Raw genomic sequence first — 23631 nt, 5'->3', positions numbered from 1 at the left:
TTGCAAATTTGTAATATTTAACCATGTTCATGCAATTTAGATTATGAAAATAATAAGGGGCTCGTGATACCACTGTTAGGTTATGATTCATATGACAGTTCATAAATCATGCGGAAAAACCATAAAGCCAGGAAACATATTATTTACACATAATCATTTAGCATAGTTTAGATGCATACTCTTTGTTGCGTGCCTTCCCTAGCTGCGCCCGAACCGAACAAGAACAAGTCTTTAGGACTCCAAGTGTCGTCCCTCCGTAGATAGTCCACAGCACGTCCGGATCCGCCTTAAGATTGACCAACTAGAATCGCCCTTAAGGTTCTAATATTTTCGGTTAGGTAGGCAAGAATATTGGCTGATTTTTCTGCTTAAAAATCTTAGTTTTGAATACTTAAAACTTGTGTATAAATAATGACCCCTAGGCCTTTATTTATAGAGTTATGGAAAAGGAATTGTAATCCTAGTAGGATACGAATTAATCGAAATTAGAATCCTACATGAATTCTATTTAATTAATTTATCCAATTAGGAATAGGAATTTAATCATACACTAACTCTGTAGATTTAGGAATCACGCATGAGCACAAACTCACACACACACGGCAGCCACAAGGGCTGCCCATGCGCGTGCGAGCAGCAGCCCACGCAGCGCGGCCCACGCATCCGTGGCCTTGGTGCGCGCTGGGCCTGCCTTGCGGTAGGCCTGGGCGCTGCCTTGGCTGCGCGCGTGCTTGCTGGGCGATGGCCCGGCTTCGTGCTGGGCCTTCGTCCGGCAGGCCTCGTCCGATGCTAATTCGTACGATACGCTTCCGATTAAATTTCCAGTTCCGGAATTTATTTCCGATACGAACAATATTTAATATTTCCGATTCCGGAATTAATTTCCGTTTCGAACAAATATTTAATATTTCCGTTTCCGGAATTATTTTCCGATTCCGGTAATATTTCCGATTCTGACAATATTTCCGTTTCCGGCAATATTTCCGATTCTGGTAATATTTCCATTTCCAATAATATTTTCCGATACGTACCATGTTTCCGTTTCCGGCAACATCTACGACTTGGATAATATTCATATTTCCGATACGATCCATATTTCCGTTTCCGGCAATATCATCGTTTCCGGAGTATTCATTTCTTGCCTGTGACGATCTTAGCTCCCACTGAAACCAAGATCCGTCGGTTCCGAATATTCATAGATGGAGCATTTAATGCCATTAAATACTTGATCCGTTTACGTACTATTTGTGTGACCCTACGGGTTCAGTCAAGAGTAAGCTGTGGATTAATATCATTAATTCCACTTGAACTGAAGCGGCCTCTAGCTAGGCATTCAGCTCACTTGATCTCACTGAATTATTAACTTGTTAATTAATACTGAACCGCATTTATTAGACTTAACATAGAATGCATACTTGGACCAAGGGCATTATTTCCTTCAAATGTCTCATGGTAATCAATACCATACTTTTGTGTGAATCCTTTGGCTACCAGCCTAGCTTTATACCTCTCTATAGATCCATCAGCATTCTTTTTAATTCTAAAAACCCATTTGCAACCAATGGCTTTCTTGCCTTTAGGTAGCAAAAAAAAATCCCAAGTATGGTTGTGATCCAAAGCTGTGATCTCTTTTTCCATAGCTATAAGCCAATTATTGTCACCAGCAGCTTCCTTGTAAGTAGTTGGTTCAATGTGATCCATATGAGCAACAATAAGAACCTTGTGAGCATCAGGAAGACTGTCATAAGAAACTATGTTACACCAATTTTTGATAGGTTTAGGGCAAACAAAGTCATGAAGGTGAGAAGGTGCTTTTGAGATCCTTGTTGACCTTCTAAGATTGGGAATAGAAGAGTCTGTATGTGGGGTAGGAGATGATTCTGGTGTGACTGTAGGTTGAGTAGACAGATTATGTTGGATGGAGTCTGTTTGAGATAGAGATGGAGAAGGTGGTGTAGTTGAGGGAGGTTCAGAAAGGAAACTAGAATTAGGAGTTTGGAAAAGTGGAGAGAGTGAAGTAAAATCTGAAAAAGAAGTGGAAACAGGAAGAAAGAATTTGGTAGAATAGGTGGACTTGGGAGAAGAAGTGTAGTTAAAAGGGAAATGTTTCTCATGAAAGAAAACATCCCTGGAAACAATTAGTTTATTAGTGGCTAGATTCAACACCTTGTAAGCTTTCTGGTTGGGAGGATAGCCAAGAAAGATACAGGGATCTGCCCTTGGATCAAATTTGGATCTGTTGGGTTTTGCAGTTGTAATGTAGCACAGGCAACCAAAGACTTTCAAGTGGGAAATATCAGGTTTAGTGTGGAAGAGCTTTTCATAGGGTGTACAGAAATTAATGCTTTTCAATGGCATTCTATTAGTTAGGTAAGTAGCAGTAAGAACACAACTGCTCCAGTATTTATCAGGTAGTTTAGATTGAAAAGCCAATGCTCTAGCAGTTTCAAGAAGGTGTTTGTGTTTTCTTTCTACCACACCATTTTGCTGAGGTGTATGGCTGCAACTTTTCTGGTTTAAAATACCCTTAGTAAGAAACAATTCCTTCATTTCTCCTTCTTTAAGGTCAGGGGCATTATCTGATCTAACCCCCTTAACTGAAAAGTTAAACTAAGTTTCAACATAAACAAAAAATTGAGCCATGATCTTTACAAAATCTGTTTTATTTTTCATGAAATGAGTCCAAGTCATTCTGGTGTAATCATCAACAATGGTTACACTTAGATGAGTCCAAAATGAAATATGGTCCCCATACATCAATATGCAACAACTCAAAAGGCTTAGTAGTTTTAATACAACTAGTTGGAAAGGAAAGCCTAGTTTGCTTAGCCAAAGGACAGATTTGGCAAAAAGATTCAGCTAAACAACCCTTTACATCCATACCCTGTACATTCTTTATTTTCCCAAATGACATATGTCCAAGTCTTAAGTGCCACAGTTTGGCTTCTTGAACTGCTTTTGAACTAACAGTAGAAAGAGCAAACTTATTTGAATCTAAATGCAAGTCTGAAATGAAGAATTCTTCACACAAAGTGTACAATCCTTTCTGCATCTTACCAAGCTGTATATGCTTGTTCTTGGAAGGGTCCTGAATAAAACAGTTGCCATTGGTGAATGAGATTGAGAAATTTGCATCACAACACAATTTGGAGATAGAGACCAGATTAAATTTAAACCCTGGAACATGAAGAATATCTCTAAGTGTAATTCCTCCACCTAGATGTATGATACCTTTGTGTTTAACTTGTAGTTCTGTGCCATCAGGTATAGTTATAGTATGTTTACCATCAGGAACAGGTTCAAAAGAGTTAAACACAGATAAATCTGAACACATGTGATCACTTGCTCCACTGTCTAGGATCCATTGATTGTTAAAATTAGACATGAGACAGAATTTACCTTGAGGTTGATGCTAAGCCAAGAGAGTGAGAGCTAGAATTCTCTGCTTGGTTAGCAACTTGTTGGTGTGTAAGCAATTCATCAGCTGTGTGTATTGTTCTTCAGTAAATGTGGCATGTACCACTCCTGGTCCTTCTGCAGCTGTTTGAATCTCTTTAGGAGTGTATTCATCTAACTGAGCTGCCGCTGCTATTCTCTTTCCCTTTCCTTTGAAATCTTTAGGGTAGCCATGTAGTTTCCAACACTTCTCAATAGTGTGATTTCTCATTTTGCAATGCTCACAGAAGAGATTATTCCTGATGTTATTGTTGTTGTTCCTGAATTGATTTCTAGTGCCTGCATATTGAGAGTTAGAATTATTGTTATACTGATTTCTGTATGGCTTGTTGTCAAATCTTCTAGCATTGAATGCTGCAGATTCAGTCTGTGTCTGTGTCTTGTGATTATGCACTTCTTTCTGCTGTTCTTCCTGTAGAAGTAAACCATATGCCTTTGAAATTGTAGGCAGAGGATTCATCATGAGAATAGTGCTTTTAGGATGCTCATATTTTTCATTCAGTTTCATCAAAAATTGAATTAGTCTTTGATTCTGCTGTGTTTTGAGCAACTGCTGAGTAAGATTGCAGCTACAACCAGTACATTCACAAACAGGTAAAGGCTCTAATCCATCAAGCTGATCCCACAACATCTTAATCTTTGTGAAGAAACTAGAAACTTCCTCATCATCACCTTGACTCAACTCACTGAGTTGTTGTTGAACAGAAAACAGCTGAGGTCCAGATTCTCTGCAATATCTATCTGCTAGTTCAAGCCATATTGCCCTTGCTGTCTTGAGATACAAAATGCTTCTTGCAATTTTTGGTTCTAGAGAAGCTAACATCCATGAAATTACCAGATAATTGCACCTATTCCACATCCTATAATTTTGAGAAGCTGCCATCAACAAAGCACAACTTGTTTCTTGCTGACAAAGCTATCATCATTGAACGTCTCCAATCACTGAAATATTTTCCTTCCAATTCAATACTCACTAATTTCGTGGCATTTAAATCACTGTTACTAAGATAGTAAACAGAGTTTGGATTTTGAGATGAATCTGTTTGATCTGCAGGCATTTTGAAATTGCAATTTCAAAGAAAATTTGATCAAATTGTGAAAGATCAATCAATCTGGACAGAAGAAGAAATTTAGCAGGATCGTATGATTACTTGCTCTGATACCATATTAGAAATCAACACTTAGGATGATTTCTTTGCTAAACTGATTTACAGTTAAGCTTTGAGAGAGAGAGAGAGAGAGAGAGAGAGAGAGAGAGAGAGAGGGAGAGAGAGAGAGTTCTAAGAACTTGATCAAACAGAATTTTTATTATTTGATTGATGAATAAATTCGTACAGCAAGCATGATATATATACAATCTAAGGATGATGTGTTGCATCCAATGAGATAGCTCTATTTGTACACATCAGATTTTGCAGCTGACTAGATACAACTTATTACAAGAATGCAGCCTAACAAAATCACTAACTAACTCCCTAGATTTAAGGCAGGTTGTTAGAGCTGGAAACTGATCATGTGGGGAAGCTTCTAGAATGTTGTATTGCTGGTTGAACATGATCATTGTTGATGCTGCTTGTAATCCTGCGCCTTGCTTTGATGTTATGTAGGACAGAAGAGAGAATAAGATTAGAAGTAGCAATAGGTGAGTGTATACCAACAGAAACAAATTCTGAATTGCAGCCACACAATCTCGTGAATACAGTAGAAGGGGAAAAAGTTAGGATTTTTCTCTTGCTCTTGATACCATATTAAATTCACTGATAATCTCTTTTTACATCTTTATTCATCTCAATCTCTCCTTATAAATAGTAGAGGAAAGCAATGCCCTCAAGCACAGCTTATACAGCTGTTCCAATCAGTACTACACAAAGAACTTGCTTCCCAAGGATATACAACGGTCACATATTAACAAAGTCAACCTCCCTATACTAGCTAGAGTCTATGAAATGCAATTTGATGAAATGTGTATGAACAATATAAATACACTATACTCTAACAATTACAGAGTATACTCTTACTATATACGGAGTATTCATTTACGGAGTACAAAATAACTGCTTGTATAACCAAAGGAGTCGTAAAACCAATGCACATTTCACAATATTTTAAAAATATACTCCGTATTACTAACTCTTATTAGAATCACATTATTATTTCCTTACAACATTCCGTTACTTCCAATCATTTTCTCGAGTTTGTTTAAAAGGAAAGTGTAACCTTATATACAATATATTAAAAGACGTCTATAAGAAAGCATACGTGACACATGACACTCTGTTTATGGGTCGTTCACTCAATATAATCTTCATATACATATTTCATGTTATCATTGCAAAAAAAATAGTAAACGTGAATATTTTTAACGTAGTAACGCGGGACATACTCCATTTGTACTCCGTAACAACTTCGTAACATGGAAGGACCGAGCCCGAGGGGTAGCCAACTAATTCAGATTTCAGTTTAGTCCGTCGTAGATAGGCCAGCTTGTAGGCTCGTAGGAGTAGTAGCCCACTAGCCCGTGTGGTGTCTCGATTATGTCCGGAGCGCTGACGCAACACGCGCGCATCATACAAAATGTCCTTTCATCGTCAAAATTACCTTCCCCCAATTTGATGAACAAATAAGAACTTTCAAAAGCAAACTGCTCCGGCCAAAGCAACTTTCCGACGAGATCGATCAGAAATCTGTTGGACCACCCTTAAATCTAATTCTGAATCACTCACCCTTAGGTATTTTCTCTCTCCTAATTCGGCATCCCAACTCTTAACAGCTTTTTAATTTTTCATTTTCGTTTTGACGTTCGAGCTCCGATTTTTATTTGTTTTTTTCGATTTGGGGATTCAGTTGAACCCAGTGAACTTTTCTTTGGTTGTAATCTAGCTAATTCCAATCTGGTTTTTTGGAATCAATTCATTTTCTGTGCAGAAAAAGGAGATGAAAGAGGGCACTGGTAACGGGCCTTTGATTTTGGATATTGAAGATTTTAAGGTAAAACAAATGTAACCTAACTTACAATTGTACTCATTTTTGGGGATTTTATTGTTTCAAATGGTTGCATTGCCGATTTGCTTTATACCGTTTTAGTAGAAGATGTTGAAGAAGAAGAGAATGAGGGGTTTGAGGTGTAATTGTTGCTGTTATTTTTGTAGGGGGATTTTTCATTTGATGCATTGTTTGGTAATTTGGTGAATGAGTTACTACCATCTTATAATGAGGATGACGGCGACGCAGCCGACGGTCATGGTAATTTTGGTGGCAATGATTTAATGTTAAATGGGAATTTTCGAAATTCGTCCTCGGATGTCACAAAAGTAGGACAAGGGGTCTCCAATGCCATGCCATTGTTTCCAGAAGTAGATGCTCTCTTGGCACTCTTCAAGGATTCTTGTAAGGAGTTGATTGATCTCCGGCAGCAGGTATTCTGTTCAAGCTTCGGTGATCAAGGATTAATTGATTGTGTTCTAGTGTAATGTTTTATTTGGAGCTTTTCTCTATTTTTTTTTTTAAAATTGAATGTGGTGGCATATGAAGGTTGATACAAGGCTCAACAGTCTTAGAAAGGAGGTTTCCCAACAGGATGCTAAGCATCGAAAAACACTTGCTGAGGTTAGTTTGCTAAATGCATCGTGCTTTCGTCTTGTTGATTCAATCCTGTTTAATAAGTCTTATTGTTTAGTCTAGCTTATTGTTTTTGTCATTTTAAGTGTAGGAAGTGGTATGGCTTGAGGATATCCCTATGCCTTATTAGACATATAAATATCTGAGTTGATTTAAGTTAGTAAGTCCCTATGCCTAATTAGACATATAAGAATTTGAGTTTATCTAAGTTAGTAAGTCCTATACCTTATTCATGAGTGTTTACCATTTTCCATCAAGCTACAAAATTGAGACTATTATCGGCTCCTTCCATTCCCAATAACTATTTTTAAGTGCATGCTGACTTGTTGACTTTGCATTGGAAAATTGCATAAGATCTTGCTCCTGAATCACTCTCTCAAAGTTGTTGAGCCACAAACCTTGCATGTGAAGTCGTTAGACAATTGATTGTCATAAATTTTAATCATATCTTCTATATTTATTGTTTTCAGCTGGAAAAAGGCGTAGATGGGTTATTTGATAGCTTTGCGAGGTTGGATTCTCGCATTTCAAGTGTTGGACAGACTGCAGCTAAAATCGGAGATCATTTGCAGGTGAAATGCCTTCTATGCATTTAAATTTTATTTTAGATATAAACTTACCATGTAATAAAACCTTTTATTATCTTTAGTTCATTATGGACCCCAACTTACTCGGTGCTGAAGATATGCGTGCTTGTGTTATTTTGGTTTTAAAGTTTCTAAATATGTTTGGTTTTGCTGCTGATGTTAATCTATATAGTATCTTATTTTGCCAGAGTGCAGATGCTCAGCGAGAAACTGCAAGTCAAACAATAGATCTGATAAAGGTATTATTAAATACTGGAACTTCCGAGATAGTTTGTCAAAATCGGCCTAATATGTAGTGTTAAATCAAAATTTGCAGTATTTGATGGAGTTCAACAGCACCCCTGGAGATCTTATGGAACTTTCGCCTCTGTTTTCTGATGACAGTCGTGTTGCTGAGGCAGCTTCAATTGCACAGAAGCTACGTAAGATGTCACATTAACCCATAAAGTTGAGCTTATAATGCTGTTGTTTTGATGATTTTTATTGTTCATATTCCCGATTACTAAATCAAACAGAGAGGATTGTCTTATTTGTTATTCTTTATTCATGCATTGAATTTTAAAAACACCAGTTCATATTTCCATCTCTCATGCTGCTTGAATAGGGCAATTTGCCGAGGAAGATATAGGAAGACAAGGGATAGGAGTACAATCGGCCACAGGAAATGCCACTGCCAGTAGAGGATTGGAAGTTGCTGTTGGTAATCTCCAGGAGTATTGCAATGGTTAGTCTATTATTCTGCTTTAGGTATTCTGTTTTAGTCATAAATGTTATCCACTACAATTTGAATTTGTCATTGGATGTATGCTATTGATTAATCATATAAAATACCGCTTAGTGTTTTTTGAGAATTTGATATCAGCTACGTAGTATTTTATAGTAAAGACTTCCATATCATTCTTGCTCATTGATCCAGAAGATGTGTAGAGCAACGTTAAGGTTGTTGGAGCATTTGAATTTGTCATTGGATGTATGCCATTGATTAATCATATAAAGTACCGCTTAGTATTTTTTGAGAATTTGATATCAGCTACGTAGTATTTTATAGTAAAGACTTCCATATCATTCTTGCTCATTAATCCAGAAGATGTATAGAGGAATGTTAAGGTTGTTGGAGCATTCGATGTTTTATAACAATGAATCTAATAAGTTTGCAAAGCGTAGGTTTATGGTTTCTTATTTTAAGTCTACTAACCGCCTCCAATTTTCTGGACCTTGTTTTGGGTCTTGATTACTTCTTAAAAAATTTACTTGTTTGTTCCTTATTTAGAATTGGAGAACAGATTATTACAAAGATTTGATGCTGCATCACAAAGAAGGGAATTATCAACCATGGCAGAATGTGCCAAAATATTGTCCCAGGTAATTCATCTGTTCAATCGCCTTTCCAGAAACGAGGTATACTAGTGTCACGTGGTTTACCTTGTTCACATGATAATAATATTTGTCGTCACATAATTACAAGAATGGGCATTTCGATGAGCCATCATTATGTTTGTTGTACTTGATGTGATAACTCCTTGAGCATTTGTCTTGGTTCCAACAGTAAGTTGATTATTTTTGACACAAAAGTCCATGTTTTGTCATCAGCTGATCTAGTGCCTTGTACCTAGGGCATTAGATAATCCAGTGCTCATTCTCAAAACTTTTTGGTCTCTCCATATTGTCGCACCATTTTCCTTTTGCCTTAATCAGTCAAATATCTGCGCGCCTTACAATTATCTGGATAATATGATGAATTACATGTCTTGCATTCATGATAGCAAAGTTAACAAACAAATGCCTTCTTAATTGGCCTTAAGTAGACCGTGGTCTGAGTTTATGTGATATTATGACTTGGTTGGTACATCTCCTGGAGGCTCCATTTAGCCAATTCCTGTCTTTGAATCTTGTAGGAGCTTCGATTAGCTTTATTCAAGGGATGGATGTAGCAGAAAAGCCTTCTTGTTCTAGGTGTTTTCATTATAAAATCAAGGAAATAGAAACAGTAAGAATTTTTAGATAGAAACGTCATATTTACAAATTAATCCCAACCTTCCTCTTCCTTGCCTGGGTTTCAAGCTGGTCTACTTAAGTCTGCAAAATTATTGATCAAGCTTGAAGTCTCCAGTACTTCTTGGTACATTTCATTTCAGTAGTGGCTTAAGCCTGGCAGAAGAAGTGAATTATTGGTATGAAATGATGGATTTAATTGTTAGTTTAAAATCTTAAGAGAACTATAACCTCTGCTTGGATAGATGTTTCTGCTAAGTCATTTAGCTCCTACTGGGACACACAAGTTGTTACCAACTATTTAGCAATCCATATTCTTCTCCCGTGGCATGCTTTGTCAATCGTTGTGCACCTAACTAAACGTGCTTAGGCTCCTCCCAAAGTATCCAAACTTTTAGTCTTGCTGAGCTCCCCTGATACGGAGTTTATTTCTTAAGTCTTGTGTCCTTGTGTCCTCTGACTTTGTTAAGTTATTCCTCTTAGTCTCTCTGTTTCTCTCACCTGGAATTGTTTCATTTAGTTAATCTTTTCCTTTATTACCATTGCTCACAATCTCATATATTACACTACTACAACTTAAGAAGTGAGAAAGATTACTTTGCTTTTGGCAATGAGAAAGACTACATTAGTGAACTATAGTTTATGCTTCAAACTTCTTAGAGTTGTTCTAGTGTGGTTGCTGGTTTCTATCTTCTCCCAGTTCATTAGATGTTCAGTTTGGTTTGCAATAGGATGTTGATAATTTGTCATTTTCCAGATCATTGAGTTATTATATATCTTTTTGAGCAGTTTAACCGCGGTAGCAGTGCCATGCAACACTATGTGGCAACACGTCCAATGTTTATTGATGTGGAGATCATGAGTGCAGACAACAGATTAGTTCTGGGTGAGCAAGGTTCACAAGCCAATCCAAGTAATGTTGCTCGTGGTCTTTCTTCACTATACAAGGAGATCGCAGGTTGGTTTTCACTCTTGATGCACAATAAAGATTTAATGTGAGGAGAGGATGAAGAGGATTGACAAAATGAAACAAGAAGGTTTTCTTCACATTCGAAGAAAGATAATGGAAACCTGATTCAAATCCTGGAATCAGGGGCTTTTGTGCCCTCCTAATTTCTTCTTCATTTAAAAATTGTGACAGATACTGTGAGAAAAGAATCTGCCACGATAATGGCTGTTTTCCCTTCTCCAAATGAAGTTATGGCGATCCTTGTTCAGGTACCCAATATTTTTTTTGGATAAATGGTATCTTTGTAGGAGTTTGTCCTTCCTCAATTTCATCCTTTTTGTTCTGTTTCTCCCAATGTCAATTTTAGGAATCATCAATACTGTTAGTGTTGCTGAACATCCAGATATGTATATGAGGACCTTATGTATTGGTAAGCCCTTTTGTTGATTGTTCTTGTAACTTGTTGCAGAGAGTTTTGGAACAACGAGTCACAGCCCTTTTAGACAAGCTGTTGCGGAAGCCATCTCTTCTGCATCCACCTTCAATGGAGGAGGGTGGGCTCCTGGTGGTAAGTTGTAATTCCATCTTTTGGGCTACCTCTTCTATGTTTTTATTGCTTTCTTGTTTAGGGGAACTCATCATTCTCTTCCCACGTTTGGTGCAGTACCTCAGAATGTTAGCTGTGGCATATGAGAAAACACAGGAACTTGCAAGAGACCTTCGTGCAGTGGGCTGTGGAGACTTGGATGTCGAGGGTAATTCTTTTTGGTATTCGATATTTGCTTTATGTTCTTTCTTTTTTTGGTGCATTTTTTGAATTTTTGTTGAAATAGATAATGGCTAGCTAGGATCCTCATGTATAACAAACTCCCCCCCCCCCCCCCCCCCCCAGTAATGTCTAGTTTCTTACTGCTCTTGCTATATACTCTGTAAAACTTCTATTCTACTATGCTTTATGACATGCAAAAGTACAACTCATATTGTGCAAGGGATTTGTCTGCGGTCAAATATGTGCATATTATCAACGTGGTACTATTTTGATAAGGCGCCAAATAAAAGCAATTGCTGGTAGTCATGACTCTTTTAGCGTACAGTACTCCTGGTGACGATCATGTCTCACATACTAAGGCCTTGTATTTTTGTGATAGGTTAGGTGCTTAGGCACTAGCAATGTTCATCATTTTCCTAAGACCTGCTAATAGAGCCTAGCCTTCTAAAGGTGTTGTAGCCTTTAGCTGACAGCCGATCGTTTTTTCTGTATCAGGTCTGACGGAATCCCTATTTTCTGCACATAAAGATGAGTACCCTGAACATGAAAGGGCCTCTCTTAAGCAACTATACCAAGCAAAGGTTGGGCCTCGTGTTACCTGTTTTCCTTTATATGTCTGAATATTGTCAGACTGTACTCCTGTAGCGATGTTCTAATCATTGGTTTTGCTTGATGTTTAATCTACCATGTAGATGGAAGAATTGCGTGCTGAAAGTCTTGCCGAGTTAGGTAGTGGAACTGGCAGTATTGGCCGATCTAAAGGAGCTTCTATAGCTTCTAACCACCAACAGATATCTGTCGCGGTGGTGACAGAATTTGTACGCTGGAATGAGGAAGCTGTATCCAGGTGCAATTTATTTTCTGCGCAGGTAATTCTTATTTTCAAGTTCTCTTAGTATTTATATTTCTTACCACAGTTCCACATTCTGTGTCTGTGTGTATTCTTGACAGCGTTTTTGTGAAGACTTTGTTGCTATATGAAATGCTGGTATCTGCATTAATTGTCTAGTTGAAATCTAAAACACTACCAAGTTTGAATGTATTATGGGCTATCCTGGAGGCTGGTTATGTTTTTATGCTTATGCTTTGCCAAGTTCTGAATTTATGAATCCCGCAAGTGCGTTTTAGTGCACCTCTGCAAAATCGTCTTGGATAGGTAGATGAAGGTGCTTCAACCCTATCCCCTGTCGCCTTTTATACATGAGAAACTCCATTCCCTCTTTGAGTATCTTGTCGTTGGTCTGAGATTTTATATGCATCTGTTTCGTGTCAGTTATTAATGTAGAACAGAGGATGCTCTACATTTATGTTGGCGGGTAATAACTTAACTAAAACACTGAACTAAATTCCCTCTGGAGTATTCCCAAATACATGTATCCTTTTCCATAAAAAAAAAAAGACATGTATCCTGTAAGGTCCATGAACGGTTAGATCTCCTTTCCAGAGCGCCTTAAATGTGGAGAAATTCAATACCTTTTTGTGTATCCTGACGTTCCAAGGTACTTTATAGTCGAAACTTAGAGAATGCTTGGCCTGCTAATGTTTTTCATTTTTATATCACTCTAATGATCTACTTTTCAGTCTGACTTAATTTGTATCACCCTCTTACTGTTGGTGTCTCCAATTCCAAAAGTAATTCAGGGAATTGATCCAAACCTGTGGAGTTGAAGGCAGTATTTATCTAATTCACTTATCAAGTTATCATCCACTGAACCATGAACTAGTGTGTATTGGTATGTGGTATATGGTGCGCTGGTACTGTCACGTACTAGTTTAATTACTTGGTATTGAGTTACGTTCTTGTACCCATTCCATGTACCAAAACGTGCCACATTCTGGAAAGTGAGCTAATTATGGTTGGATTTGCTGCTGTATGCATCTAGTTCTTTGATATGGTTATTTATTAGTGCAAGACAATCTAGTACAGTCATTGTTAAATTGTGTGAGGAATTGTTGATGGTTGTTGAATGACGTGAACTTTTAATTATCTTTGTACAGCCTTCTGTCCTTGCAGCGAACGTAAGAGCCGTGTTCACTTGTCTTTTGGATCAAGTAAGTGGGTTGGCTTCTTCTTTCTGGTATTTTCTTTGGTTACTAAACTATTATGACTTACATTTCGTGGCTATTTGTGTACGCTCAGGTCAGTCAGTACTTAACTGAAGGCCTTGAACGGGCCAGGGAAGGCTTGACAGAAGCTGCAGCTTTACGGGAAAGATTTGTTCTTGGAACAAATATCAGCAGAAGAGTTGCTGCTGCCGCTGCTTCCGCTGTAATTACTTGTCTTACCCACTGAACAGCTGTTTGAAACATTAGTAATATAATGACAATAAGGAAAACAGTATACTTCTAATATGTGGTTGATAGATCACGACGTTAACACATGAAAGCACTTTTTTCATATTGGGCATCCTCATTGCTTGCTCAATTGATGTCGTTTGGTTATGTATAGGCAGAAGCAGCTGCTGCCGCTGGTGAAAGCAGTTTCAGATCTTTCATGGTTGCTGTACAACGTTGTGCCAGTAGTGTTGCTTTGGTCCAGCAAGTATGTTAATTTAGGTTATACTGTTGCCTTTGTCCTTAGTGAAACATTACTAAAGACACCATTTTCTCTCCAGAATTTTGCCAATTCGATATCTCGGCTTTTACTTCCTGTTGATGGAGCACATGCTGCATCATGTGAAGAGATGGCTACAGCAATGTCTAAGGCAGAATCTGCAGCTCATAAAGGACTACAACAATGCATTGACACTGTGATGGCTGAGGTGTGATACCTGATTCTTGATTAATTCCTACTTTTCAAATTTCAAGGGAACCTTTTACTTCATGAACTTGATAGATTCAAATACACACTTATTTCGTGGTTCAATTGTGGATTTATTTTCTGGTTTGCCAGATTTCAGCGAGACTTTCATATTGCCTAAACAGATCTTCATGTTATGTTATCTGTTAGGGTCTTTAATCTGTATTATGGCCCATGAGCAGGTGGAAAGATTATTGTCAGCTGAACAAAAGGCAACTGATTATCGCTCACCTGAAGATGGGATTATTCCTGATCATAGGCCTACTAGTGCATGTACCAGGTACTTCTTTCCTTCATTTAGGGAAATGTTTTTTGGTTACCTCTGTTGTGTTTGGCCAGAACTAAATCTAAAGCGTATCAGTCATAGATCTACAAGCATATGTCACTATTGATTGTATGATTGTATTAATATTTTCCAACTCTGTATATAAAGTTGTGATTTTCTTTATTGAACGTCTGAGGGAGAGCGTCACTTATGTTGTTTAAAGTTTAAACTCAGTGACTTTTTTTTAAAGTAATTCTTAGATGCTTAGTTAGAAATTGAAGCTAATGTTCCCCTCAGAAAAAAAGAAGAAGAAAAGAAATTGAAGCTAATGCATTAATTGTGTTCTTTATGTCAATTTTTTTACTCCTGCAGAGTTGTTACATATCTCTCACGTGTCCTGGAGTCTGCTTTCACTGCATTAGAGGGTCTCAACAAGCAGGCGTTTCTCACGGAATTGGTATAAATTTTTGTAACTTCCTTTTATGTTGATGTACTTTTGCATACTTCGTATTTCATAAGAGTGCTGGAAAGTACTGCTTTTTATCATGTTTTATTCTTCACCACCGAGTTCCATTGTTGCATGTGGTTTAAAAATTTGCCTTCCACTCTTTTATCTTGAAGTGTACATAGACTACATACTGCATCATTTCAATTATCGCTTTTATGTGTAGTTTATACTCCCTTCAGTCGGAGTCTTGTTTCTTGGAAAATTTAAAAAATGTGTCTGTAAGAAAAGGTGGATGAAGTAAGAGATACGTAGTAAAAAGGTGTGGGGGGGTAAAAAAAAGGAAAATTTGGTAATATTAATCCAACCTTTGGCCGATTTTCTTTTATTAATCCCACCTACGACATATTTTATAATAACCCCACCTTTACTACCCAACAACTTTTATTGGGCTTAAGTGATCGAAAATCGGTGAAAAAGTCAACGAGATGGTGATGAATTGATGATAGTGACTGAATATATCGAGAGAGGGTACTTCCACGTAGAGACATATTACCGTCTACAACAAGTTTATTACATGTTAGGCCCAATAAAAGTCGTTGGGTAGTAAAGGTGGGATTATTAAAAAATATGTCGTAGGTGAACTTAATAAAAAAAAATCGGCCAAAAGTTGGATTAATATTACCAAATTTTCCTAAAAAAAAGGTGGATAAAGTAAGAGAAAGTTAGTGGAGAAAAGGGGTAAGATGGTAAAAGCCTAATAGGTGTTTTCCTAAAATAGAATAAAGTAGAAGTGAGTAGAATATTATGAAACACCCCAAAATGGAAAGTGAGTGGAACGTTAAGGAACGGTTGGAGTACTATGCATTTTGATGGCTAATTAAAGAAATCTTCAATCATGATGATAAGTGGTAAATTAACGTTGAACCATTAAATTGAATGGAAGTATTTCCCTTTTTCATACTTGTTTTCTCTTCCTTATTGGTCTAACTCGTGGGTTGTATGTTAATTTTTGTTCAGAACTTCTATATCCTGCACAGCTGTACCAAAGTAACATATGGATTCTGCTTAATAGCATGTCGAAGAACTTCATATTAACCATCTTAATATTGATGTGCTAGTCTGTTACATTAAGCAGGCCCTATCTATAATATAATACAGTTCCTTAGCTTGTTTTCATAAGCTTACTGTAAACCAACAACGCAAATGATACATGCAGGAACTTAACATCATCATGCCCTTATTTTTTTTTTTCCTGGAATTGTAATAAAAATTAAGGGAAAATTTAAGAGGGTTTATAAGGCCTTCCAGACTCAGTGACTAAAATTTTAGACTATCAGTATATATATGAGGTTTGTATGGCTCTCATAATTGCTGCAGGCTATAAAAAAGTACTCCTCCGTCTCAAAATGTCCTACCCACTTAACGTATACTCTTGTTTCTAGGAAAGTTTGAAAAATTGTGGATTAAGTAAGAGAGATATAGTAAAAAGGTGGATAAAATAAGAGAGACTGAGAGTGAGTGAAAAGGTGTTAACATTGTGGGGATAGAGGAATAAGATGGTAAAAGGTGTTTGCCAAAAATAGAATAAAGTAGAAGTGAGTAGGCAATTATGAAACACTTCAAAATGGAAAGTGAGTAGAACATTAAGCAACAGAGCGAGTAATTAAGGATATGCTGCAGTATGTATAATAGTTATGCTGTCCAGCAAGATGAACTGAGGAAACCTCATGTCCTCAACTCCTCATGACAACATTGTATCTGAGTTTAATTGTAAAAGTCATTATTTACAATATGAACGTTATCGTGTGTGCTTAATATTTAAATTGCTAATGTCCACCACCATAAGCACCGAGTGCCAGCAAACCCGTTATTTTACCAGAGTGCTATATGTAACTTCACACTGAATAATCTCAGAAAAGCTGCTAGGTTGTGGCATTACCATATAGCGAAACACACTGTTGACAACTTAGTGCCTGAAATCTCTTCCGTTGAAATGGTGTTTTAGATTTTTGTGTTGTTTGTTACATTTTGACAATTTAGTTTGTTTTTTTAGGGAAACCGCTTGCATAAGTTGCTGCTCAGTCACTGGCAAAAGTTCACTTTCAATCCCAGGTAATATTTTCTGTATAACATGTTATATTTCCTTTTTTTTTCCTTCACCTGGAGTGATTTTGCCTCTGCAGTAACTTATGTTCACATGATAAATGCCTGCAATTTCTGGCCTAAAATCCTTCATTCAAATAGAATGCAAATGGTTAATTGTTTTTTTACTGTAGAGCTTGGTAAGTCAATGACTTAGACTGGGTTTACTGCAGTGGGCATCGGGTGGGGTGGGGGTGGGGGGGTAAATTTTTTGTAACCTATTGGAATAGTTGCACTTGTGGTATTACATTGCTTCCTTTTAGTACAAAAGTCAAAAGATGAACCATCAAGGCTCTCTTCTATTCGCCTTACTTTTTTGAATTGTCTAGGAAAAATTGATCGTAATAATCGTGGTTCCGTTTGGCCTTCTCAAAACGGTCCAATCTTTCAATTAACTCGATAAAATCCCATTTTGAACAACTCCTTCAGTTGAGCCAAGGACTGGCTACTGGCTACGAAGGGTCATTCTTAGTGACATTACAATATGGATGTACACAACATAGAAAACCCCCATTTTTGGAGGGGGTATGGTGGCAGAGTAGCTGGAAGAAGAAAAACAGTAAGGACGTGATCTTTGTATGTGCATTAGATTTTAGGAATCCGCAATGGTTCTCTGCTTTGAACCACTTCTACTTCTGTTTGTTTAGAAGAAAGGATCAACTGTTTTCTTGTTTTAGCCTTGTTGTAATGTTGCATGTGATTTTACTTTAAGCGCATGGTTATTGATGCAGCATGTCATTTGCATAAAAAACAATTTGATGCGGCTATCTATTGTTTCTTTCCTGATCTAGTTCAAGATCGTGCACCTTTTCTTGTAACCAATCTGATCTTTACTAGAGATATCCACTTCAAAATATTAACATGTAATACATTAGTTTTCTAATGCCCCTTATTTCTTAAATATCTTTCTTATTCCTACTTCAATTTTTTGTAATGTTCAGTAACATATGGTATTATGGTTTCATCTCCCTGTAATTGTTTCTACTTTCCAGTGGGGGTTTACGGCTGAAACGTGACATAACAGAGTATGGAGAATTTGTGCGCAGCTTCAATGCTCCTTCTGTTGATGAACATTTTGAAGTGTTGGGAATGTAAGATGCGCGAGACTGATATCTTAGACATTTAACATTTGTCACAAATCACAACTAACAAAGTTTTTTGTCTCCAGTTTGGCCAATGTCTTCATCGTTGCTCCTGAAAGTCTCTCTACTCTTTTTGAGGGGACCCCAAGTATTCGCAAAGATGCACAAAGGTACCAGTATTACTATACTTTTGTGTCATTGGTTGGATGATACTAGAATTTCTGACCCGTCATCTGCTGTGCTCATTGCCAAATAATAAAATAAATTACTATGCGTTTCATTTTCTTTTTTCTCCCCCTGTTTTCTGCAAGATTGCAAGTAGCCGTCTGATAGAATAGTACTTGGAATCGTTTTTAAGTTATATATCTCTTTCTTAGTTCTACTTTCATAGTCGCATCACTGTTCTTAGTTCCCGAATCTTCTAGGTACCAAACTATTCCAAACAGCAATATATTTCTTTCTCAATGCCTTAAAAGATATGCCCAAAAATTTGCATTTTGTAAGATCCCAGAAAGCCCCTGAAATAAAGCGAGAAAGAGAAGCACAGAGAGAAAGCGAGTTCTATTTTCTTAGTTTTGTTTTTTGTTGTAAATTTGTTTGTTAAGCTTTCTTCTAAAAAAGTGCCCCCAATGATTACCAATTCAGATTTATCCAGCTTCGGGATGATTACAAGTCTGCAAAACTTGCGGCAAAACTCAGCTCATTGTGGCCAAGTCTTGGTTGAGGTTGCTAGTTAAAGTGAAAGAGTTCATATCGTTCCCCTATTATACCATTCATGAAGAAGCCGCGGTGATAACTTTTGCCAGAAATCTTGAGCTGCGTTGCTTTGATCTGGACTTCATCGACCATCTGGCATCAGCATTAAACTGGCTTCTTTGATATGTGGGGGTAATTCTGGAGTGTTACAGCATAATGGAGTTGTATAATAGTTGATAGTTCTTATTTTTCAGTTTCAATTCTTTTCTTGGTTGTTATATATGTAAATTTCAGTGGACTCTTCTCTTCAGCTTGTGTGGCAAAATATTGGGTTTCTTTCTATTTTGTTATTTTCTTAGGTTTATTCAAGTAGATGGTTGTTCTTTCGGAGAGAAACCTTATTGTAGATAGTTAATTGATGTAATTTGAGGATTTAGTCATTTGTCTGGAATTGAAAATTTGTATCTCATTTATTTGGCATTGTGTTCTTGTAGCTCAGCTGCCTGTACCAAACAGCTAGGGTATTTCAAGCACAATTTTCATTGATTTAAGGGAAACTTGAGCAACGGTGCAACACACATGGCCTTTCAATTTCAACGCTTCAAGTAATTGTGTTTTTAATATACAATCCATGCATCAAACGGACCTTAAAACTAGTCAGGACTCGGGAGTTTGAAAGTTCGGATGGACCATATATAATACTCGAAATTTGCTATACGAATTTTACAAACTTTTATATAAGGCGGTCTTACACAAATGACCACCTTGATGTCATATAAGTTAAGCAATAAAATCATTTAGTTAAACACTTGAACTAATTAGTTAGGCACTGAAAGTCTGAAACCAATTAGTTAAACAATGAAAATAATTAGTTAAGCACTAGAAATAATTAGTTAACTAATATAATCAATTAGTTAAATAATCAAAGTGATCTTTTCAGTAAGGCGGTCTTACACAAAAGTTACCGTACGAATTTTTGTTATTTGATTTGAAATTTTGGGATATTCGATCTTTCACTAGTCATCACTAATCATTAAGTTATGTCCCCTTACATATTTGTCTATATCGAATAATCTCAACTTTCACTAATCTCCATAGAATAAATCTTACTCTTGGTTAATTTTGAATAATCTCAACTCTCAAGTTAGTGACATATTAGGCTCTGTTCTCTTCACCTTATTTTCACTTATTTCAGGTCTGATAAGATAAGATAAGATAAAATAAGGGTCAATAAGATAAGATAAGATAAGATAAGATAAGATAAGGGTCAATAAGATAAGATAAGATAAAATAAGATAAGTTCAGGGTCAATAAGATAAGATAAGATAAGATAAGTTCAGGGCCAATAAGAGATAAGTTCAGGGCCAATAAGATAAGATAAGATAAATGAAATTCAGGTGAAGAGAACACTATAATATCAACTTTTACTAATCTCTGTAGAATAAATCTAACTCTTGATTAGTTTTGAATAATCTCAACTTAGTGATTTGGCTTCTAAATTATTGAGCGATTACATTCTAAGCTTAAAATCAACAATTTATCCTTTTAACAAGTTGAAAAATAACCTCCAATACGAAAATTAATTTCGAGTATATTTTTAGAATGAAAAAATAACTTAATGGTCGGAATTGTTTTGGTCCAATCAATGTTGAAGAGGCAAGAAAAAAAAAGGAAGGCCCTCGATTTGTGCTCAGCTTAAATGTTTAAATTGGTCCCGTTCTTTGCGAAGCTTAAACTAGTTCATGGGTAATTAACGATACCAATCTTACCAATAATTCAATTTTGTTTGTCCAAGTATAGTGGGATTTGATTTTTCCACATTTTGGCACAAACTCCACTCATATTGTCCCACCTATGAAATTGGTTAATCTATCAAATGTCATCAGAAGAGATCATATAATCTTTATGTTTTTAGCAATTTGTATAATGGTCACAGAAAATCTTAATTAATGATTAGCTTGTTTAGGTTGTATTAGGTAAATAATATTTCATTTAATGCAATTTTTATTATATATCCAAAAAAAAGTACTTTTCCTAAAAAAATATTCATTTGTTGTCAAGGTAAATATGTTGAGGTCGGTGCATCGCGCCTTGAAATGTCACTACGTGAAAATTTGTTTACCATTCCTACTTGAGAATGTAGTAAATACAGATAGTAAATAGTAAATGTAGTACTCCGTAGTACTCAATTAATAAAACCGTAATGAGTTCTTGGCATATGGCACATTTTTTAATCAACCCACTTCATTTTGCCATTTGCATTTCGCTAGTGGCTCATTTGGGAAAAGAAAAGCGAAAATAGTTTATTTTTTAAAGTGATATTTTTCGTTAATAAAATTAATTCATTGATAAAAGTTCATATGATATTTACAAAAGAAACTTGAATCTAACTAATATAGAACAGTTGAATAAAATAAAAGCTACATTTGTTGCACATCGAACATTCTTTTATTGTTTTAATTTAATGTAATAGATTCTATACAAACTTTTAAATAAGATCGTCTGACCAGTCAGACGCCCTATCCACGGGTCGTTCGCGGGTCAAGTCAGTACCGCGGGTTTCTCTTCGGATCGCGTATAAAAGCTTCTTTCTCCCTTCTTTTCCTCATTTCAAATCACTGTTCACAAACTTAGAGAGAGGAAAACCTTGTCTGTTCAACTATTCCCATATGAGGAGAGAGAAAGCTTCATCTCGTTGATTTTTCTTCATTTTCGTTCAATTTCTGTTAGTTCTTTCGCATTTTTACTTGTTTTTCTTTGTTCGTCATTTCTTCGTACTAATATCGCCATTTTTTTTGTTCGATCTAGGGTTTCGTAGCTGCGATTTGTGATTTTCTCTGTTCTTCTTCGACATTTGGTAAGTTCCTTCTCTTTTCTTCTTCTTTTTGTTCAATTTGTTCATAATTTCATGTTCGTTTTTGTTTTCTTTCGGTTTTTGTCGTCTTTTAGGTTTCGTAGCTGCGACTTGTCATTCTCGATTCTTCTTCTATTTCGCCAACATATTGTAAGTTCTTTTTCATTTCTCCTTCTTTTCGTTCAATTTGTTCATAATTTGATGTTCTGTAACACCCCGACAATTCCCATTTTCTAAAATAACCCCTTTTTAAATATAACTCTAGGGAATTATCAAAGTATTATCGCCCGTGTAAAAACGTACGGCTTATTCAGAATTTTGCAGCGGAAAACATAAAACTAACTTTTGGGTTCATAATTAATCTATTACATATTAGGTCCAAAACAATTAACTGAAATAAGGAAATACGAATAGTACGACAAGTTTTAAATCCAAGTTAACAAATTGAATCACTTAATTAAACAAATAGAACTACAAGCTCTCTAATCCCGATCCCAATGATGCATCATCTTCAAACCTGTAGATGGGCAATGCTTATTGATCCCTAGAGACTGCTCACCAAAGATGGGTCATCACAGGATCAATAAGGCATAGCCATGATCAACACACACAAACAAAGCACGTAATCAGCAAAGCTGAGTACTACATACTAAAGCAATAATAATCCTAACATGATACTATTAAACATAATTAAGGGCAGACAAAGCATGATAATCTGACGACCATACTTAACTAGACTAGGCTAGACTGGACTAGACTTTTATAACAATAATATTATTTTAATTGAAATAGGCAATGGACCGAGTTTTCTAGCTAGGCGAGGTACGGGCGCGACTCCGTAACCTCAGTGACCTGCGATATCGAGGAACGTTTGACTGAAAATAGGACGCGGTGATCAATCCGGTCCGAATGAAAGGCCATGGGCTACCACCATGAACCCCAACTCCTGTTTGTCCGTCACTTTAGACGTGCACAGTCTAAAGCTATTGCTACTCAGTTTCACTTTACATGATTTACAAATTGACACCCTGTTATGACTCAACAATCACCTAAGGCATGCAACTCACATTTATTTATAACTGTTTGTATCTTGGAATTGAGTAAGTGATCACAAAGGCATCAAACAAGACTCATTCCAATTAACTCCAATCTTTTCTTTAATACTGATCAACCCCTGAATATGGGTATAAGGTTTCAACTTACTAAATAAGGTCCTCCGCCCTCATAAAGTAGTGAAAAGCTAAAAAGGGAACAACAATTAATTGATCTGAATTATATACTGAATAATCTAGTGTTCCCAATCAAACATGTTTGCATCAATCTTCCATACTAACATGTTATAATCCTCAAAATGCAATAAAGGTTTAATATGTTCATCCAACAGTATCAAACATGCAATTTCAACCTGACTAAGTTCATCAACAACATTAACATAACCAAGTTCATCAACAATTCAACATGGTTTCAACAATTAGCACACATTCCAAGCACACAGGTATGTACGTACCTTGTGTAAACAAACTGATAGGCCACTTTAACACTTTCAAAAGTCGCCTAAAGAGAATTCTCTGCCTAAAACAACCAACAAGTAATCTCAATCAACCTCTAATCATTGGCAACCATAATAAAGCATTCTAAATGTATCCTAAACATATTTAGAGCCTTCCCCAATATCAAAACTTAAACATTTGATTTCCTAGCATCATAATTATTGAACTAGTGATTGAAATTCGTTGAAAACTTTTGCAAACATCGTACTTTAAATTTTCAGCAATATAAATTCATTTAAAAGCTTCACCATGGTCAATCTACGTTCCTAGTATCTCAACACAACCAATTCAATGATCCATACTCAACCTATCATGATTAATAATCATAAAAACTTTGAATTTCATACTTTAAACAATCAAAAACCAATATTTCAATATAATTAGATAATCTGAAAATTAATAACTTTATTATAAAATTCATAT

General features: G+C 36.3%; 1 protein-coding gene and 1 long non-coding RNA gene across 2 annotated transcripts; both read left to right on the top strand.

The window, feature by feature from the left end:
* Positions 1-6027: 6027 nt before the first annotated feature.
* On the top strand, positions 6028-19380 carry LOC110794771 (exocyst complex component SEC10b). The gene is made up of 25 exons (XM_021999729.2): positions 6028-6185; positions 6382-6444; positions 6606-6872; positions 6988-7062; positions 7545-7646; positions 7850-7900; positions 7978-8083; positions 8266-8385; positions 8932-9023; positions 10443-10611; positions 10795-10871; positions 11072-11170; positions 11267-11357; positions 11867-11952; positions 12064-12240; positions 13370-13423; positions 13512-13640; positions 13821-13913; positions 13987-14133; positions 14354-14451; positions 14809-14893; positions 16938-16996; positions 18019-18117; positions 18195-18278; positions 18754-19380. Exons 2-25 carry the CDS (start codon positions 6391-6393, stop codon positions 18830-18832), a joined length of 2493 nt encoding a protein of 830 aa, XP_021855421.1. The 5' UTR covers positions 6028-6185; positions 6382-6390; the 3' UTR covers positions 18833-19380.
* Positions 19381-21416: 2036 nt separating this feature from the next.
* LOC130463997 (uncharacterized) lies at positions 21417-21868 on the top strand. Its single transcript, XR_008924277.1, has 3 exons — positions 21417-21529; positions 21613-21661; positions 21754-21868. It is a non-coding gene; the product is annotated as an uncharacterized lncRNA (long non-coding RNA).
* Positions 21869-23631: the final 1763 nt, after the last annotated feature.

The sequence above is a fragment of the Spinacia oleracea genome, chromosome 6, assembly GCF_020520425.1.
Source record: "Spinacia oleracea cultivar Varoflay chromosome 6, BTI_SOV_V1, whole genome shotgun sequence".
Classification (NCBI taxonomy): domain Eukaryota; kingdom Viridiplantae; phylum Streptophyta; class Magnoliopsida; order Caryophyllales; family Amaranthaceae; genus Spinacia; species Spinacia oleracea.
The sequence above is the reverse complement of the archived record's forward strand: the minus strand, read 5'-3'. Positions and strand labels throughout refer to the sequence as shown.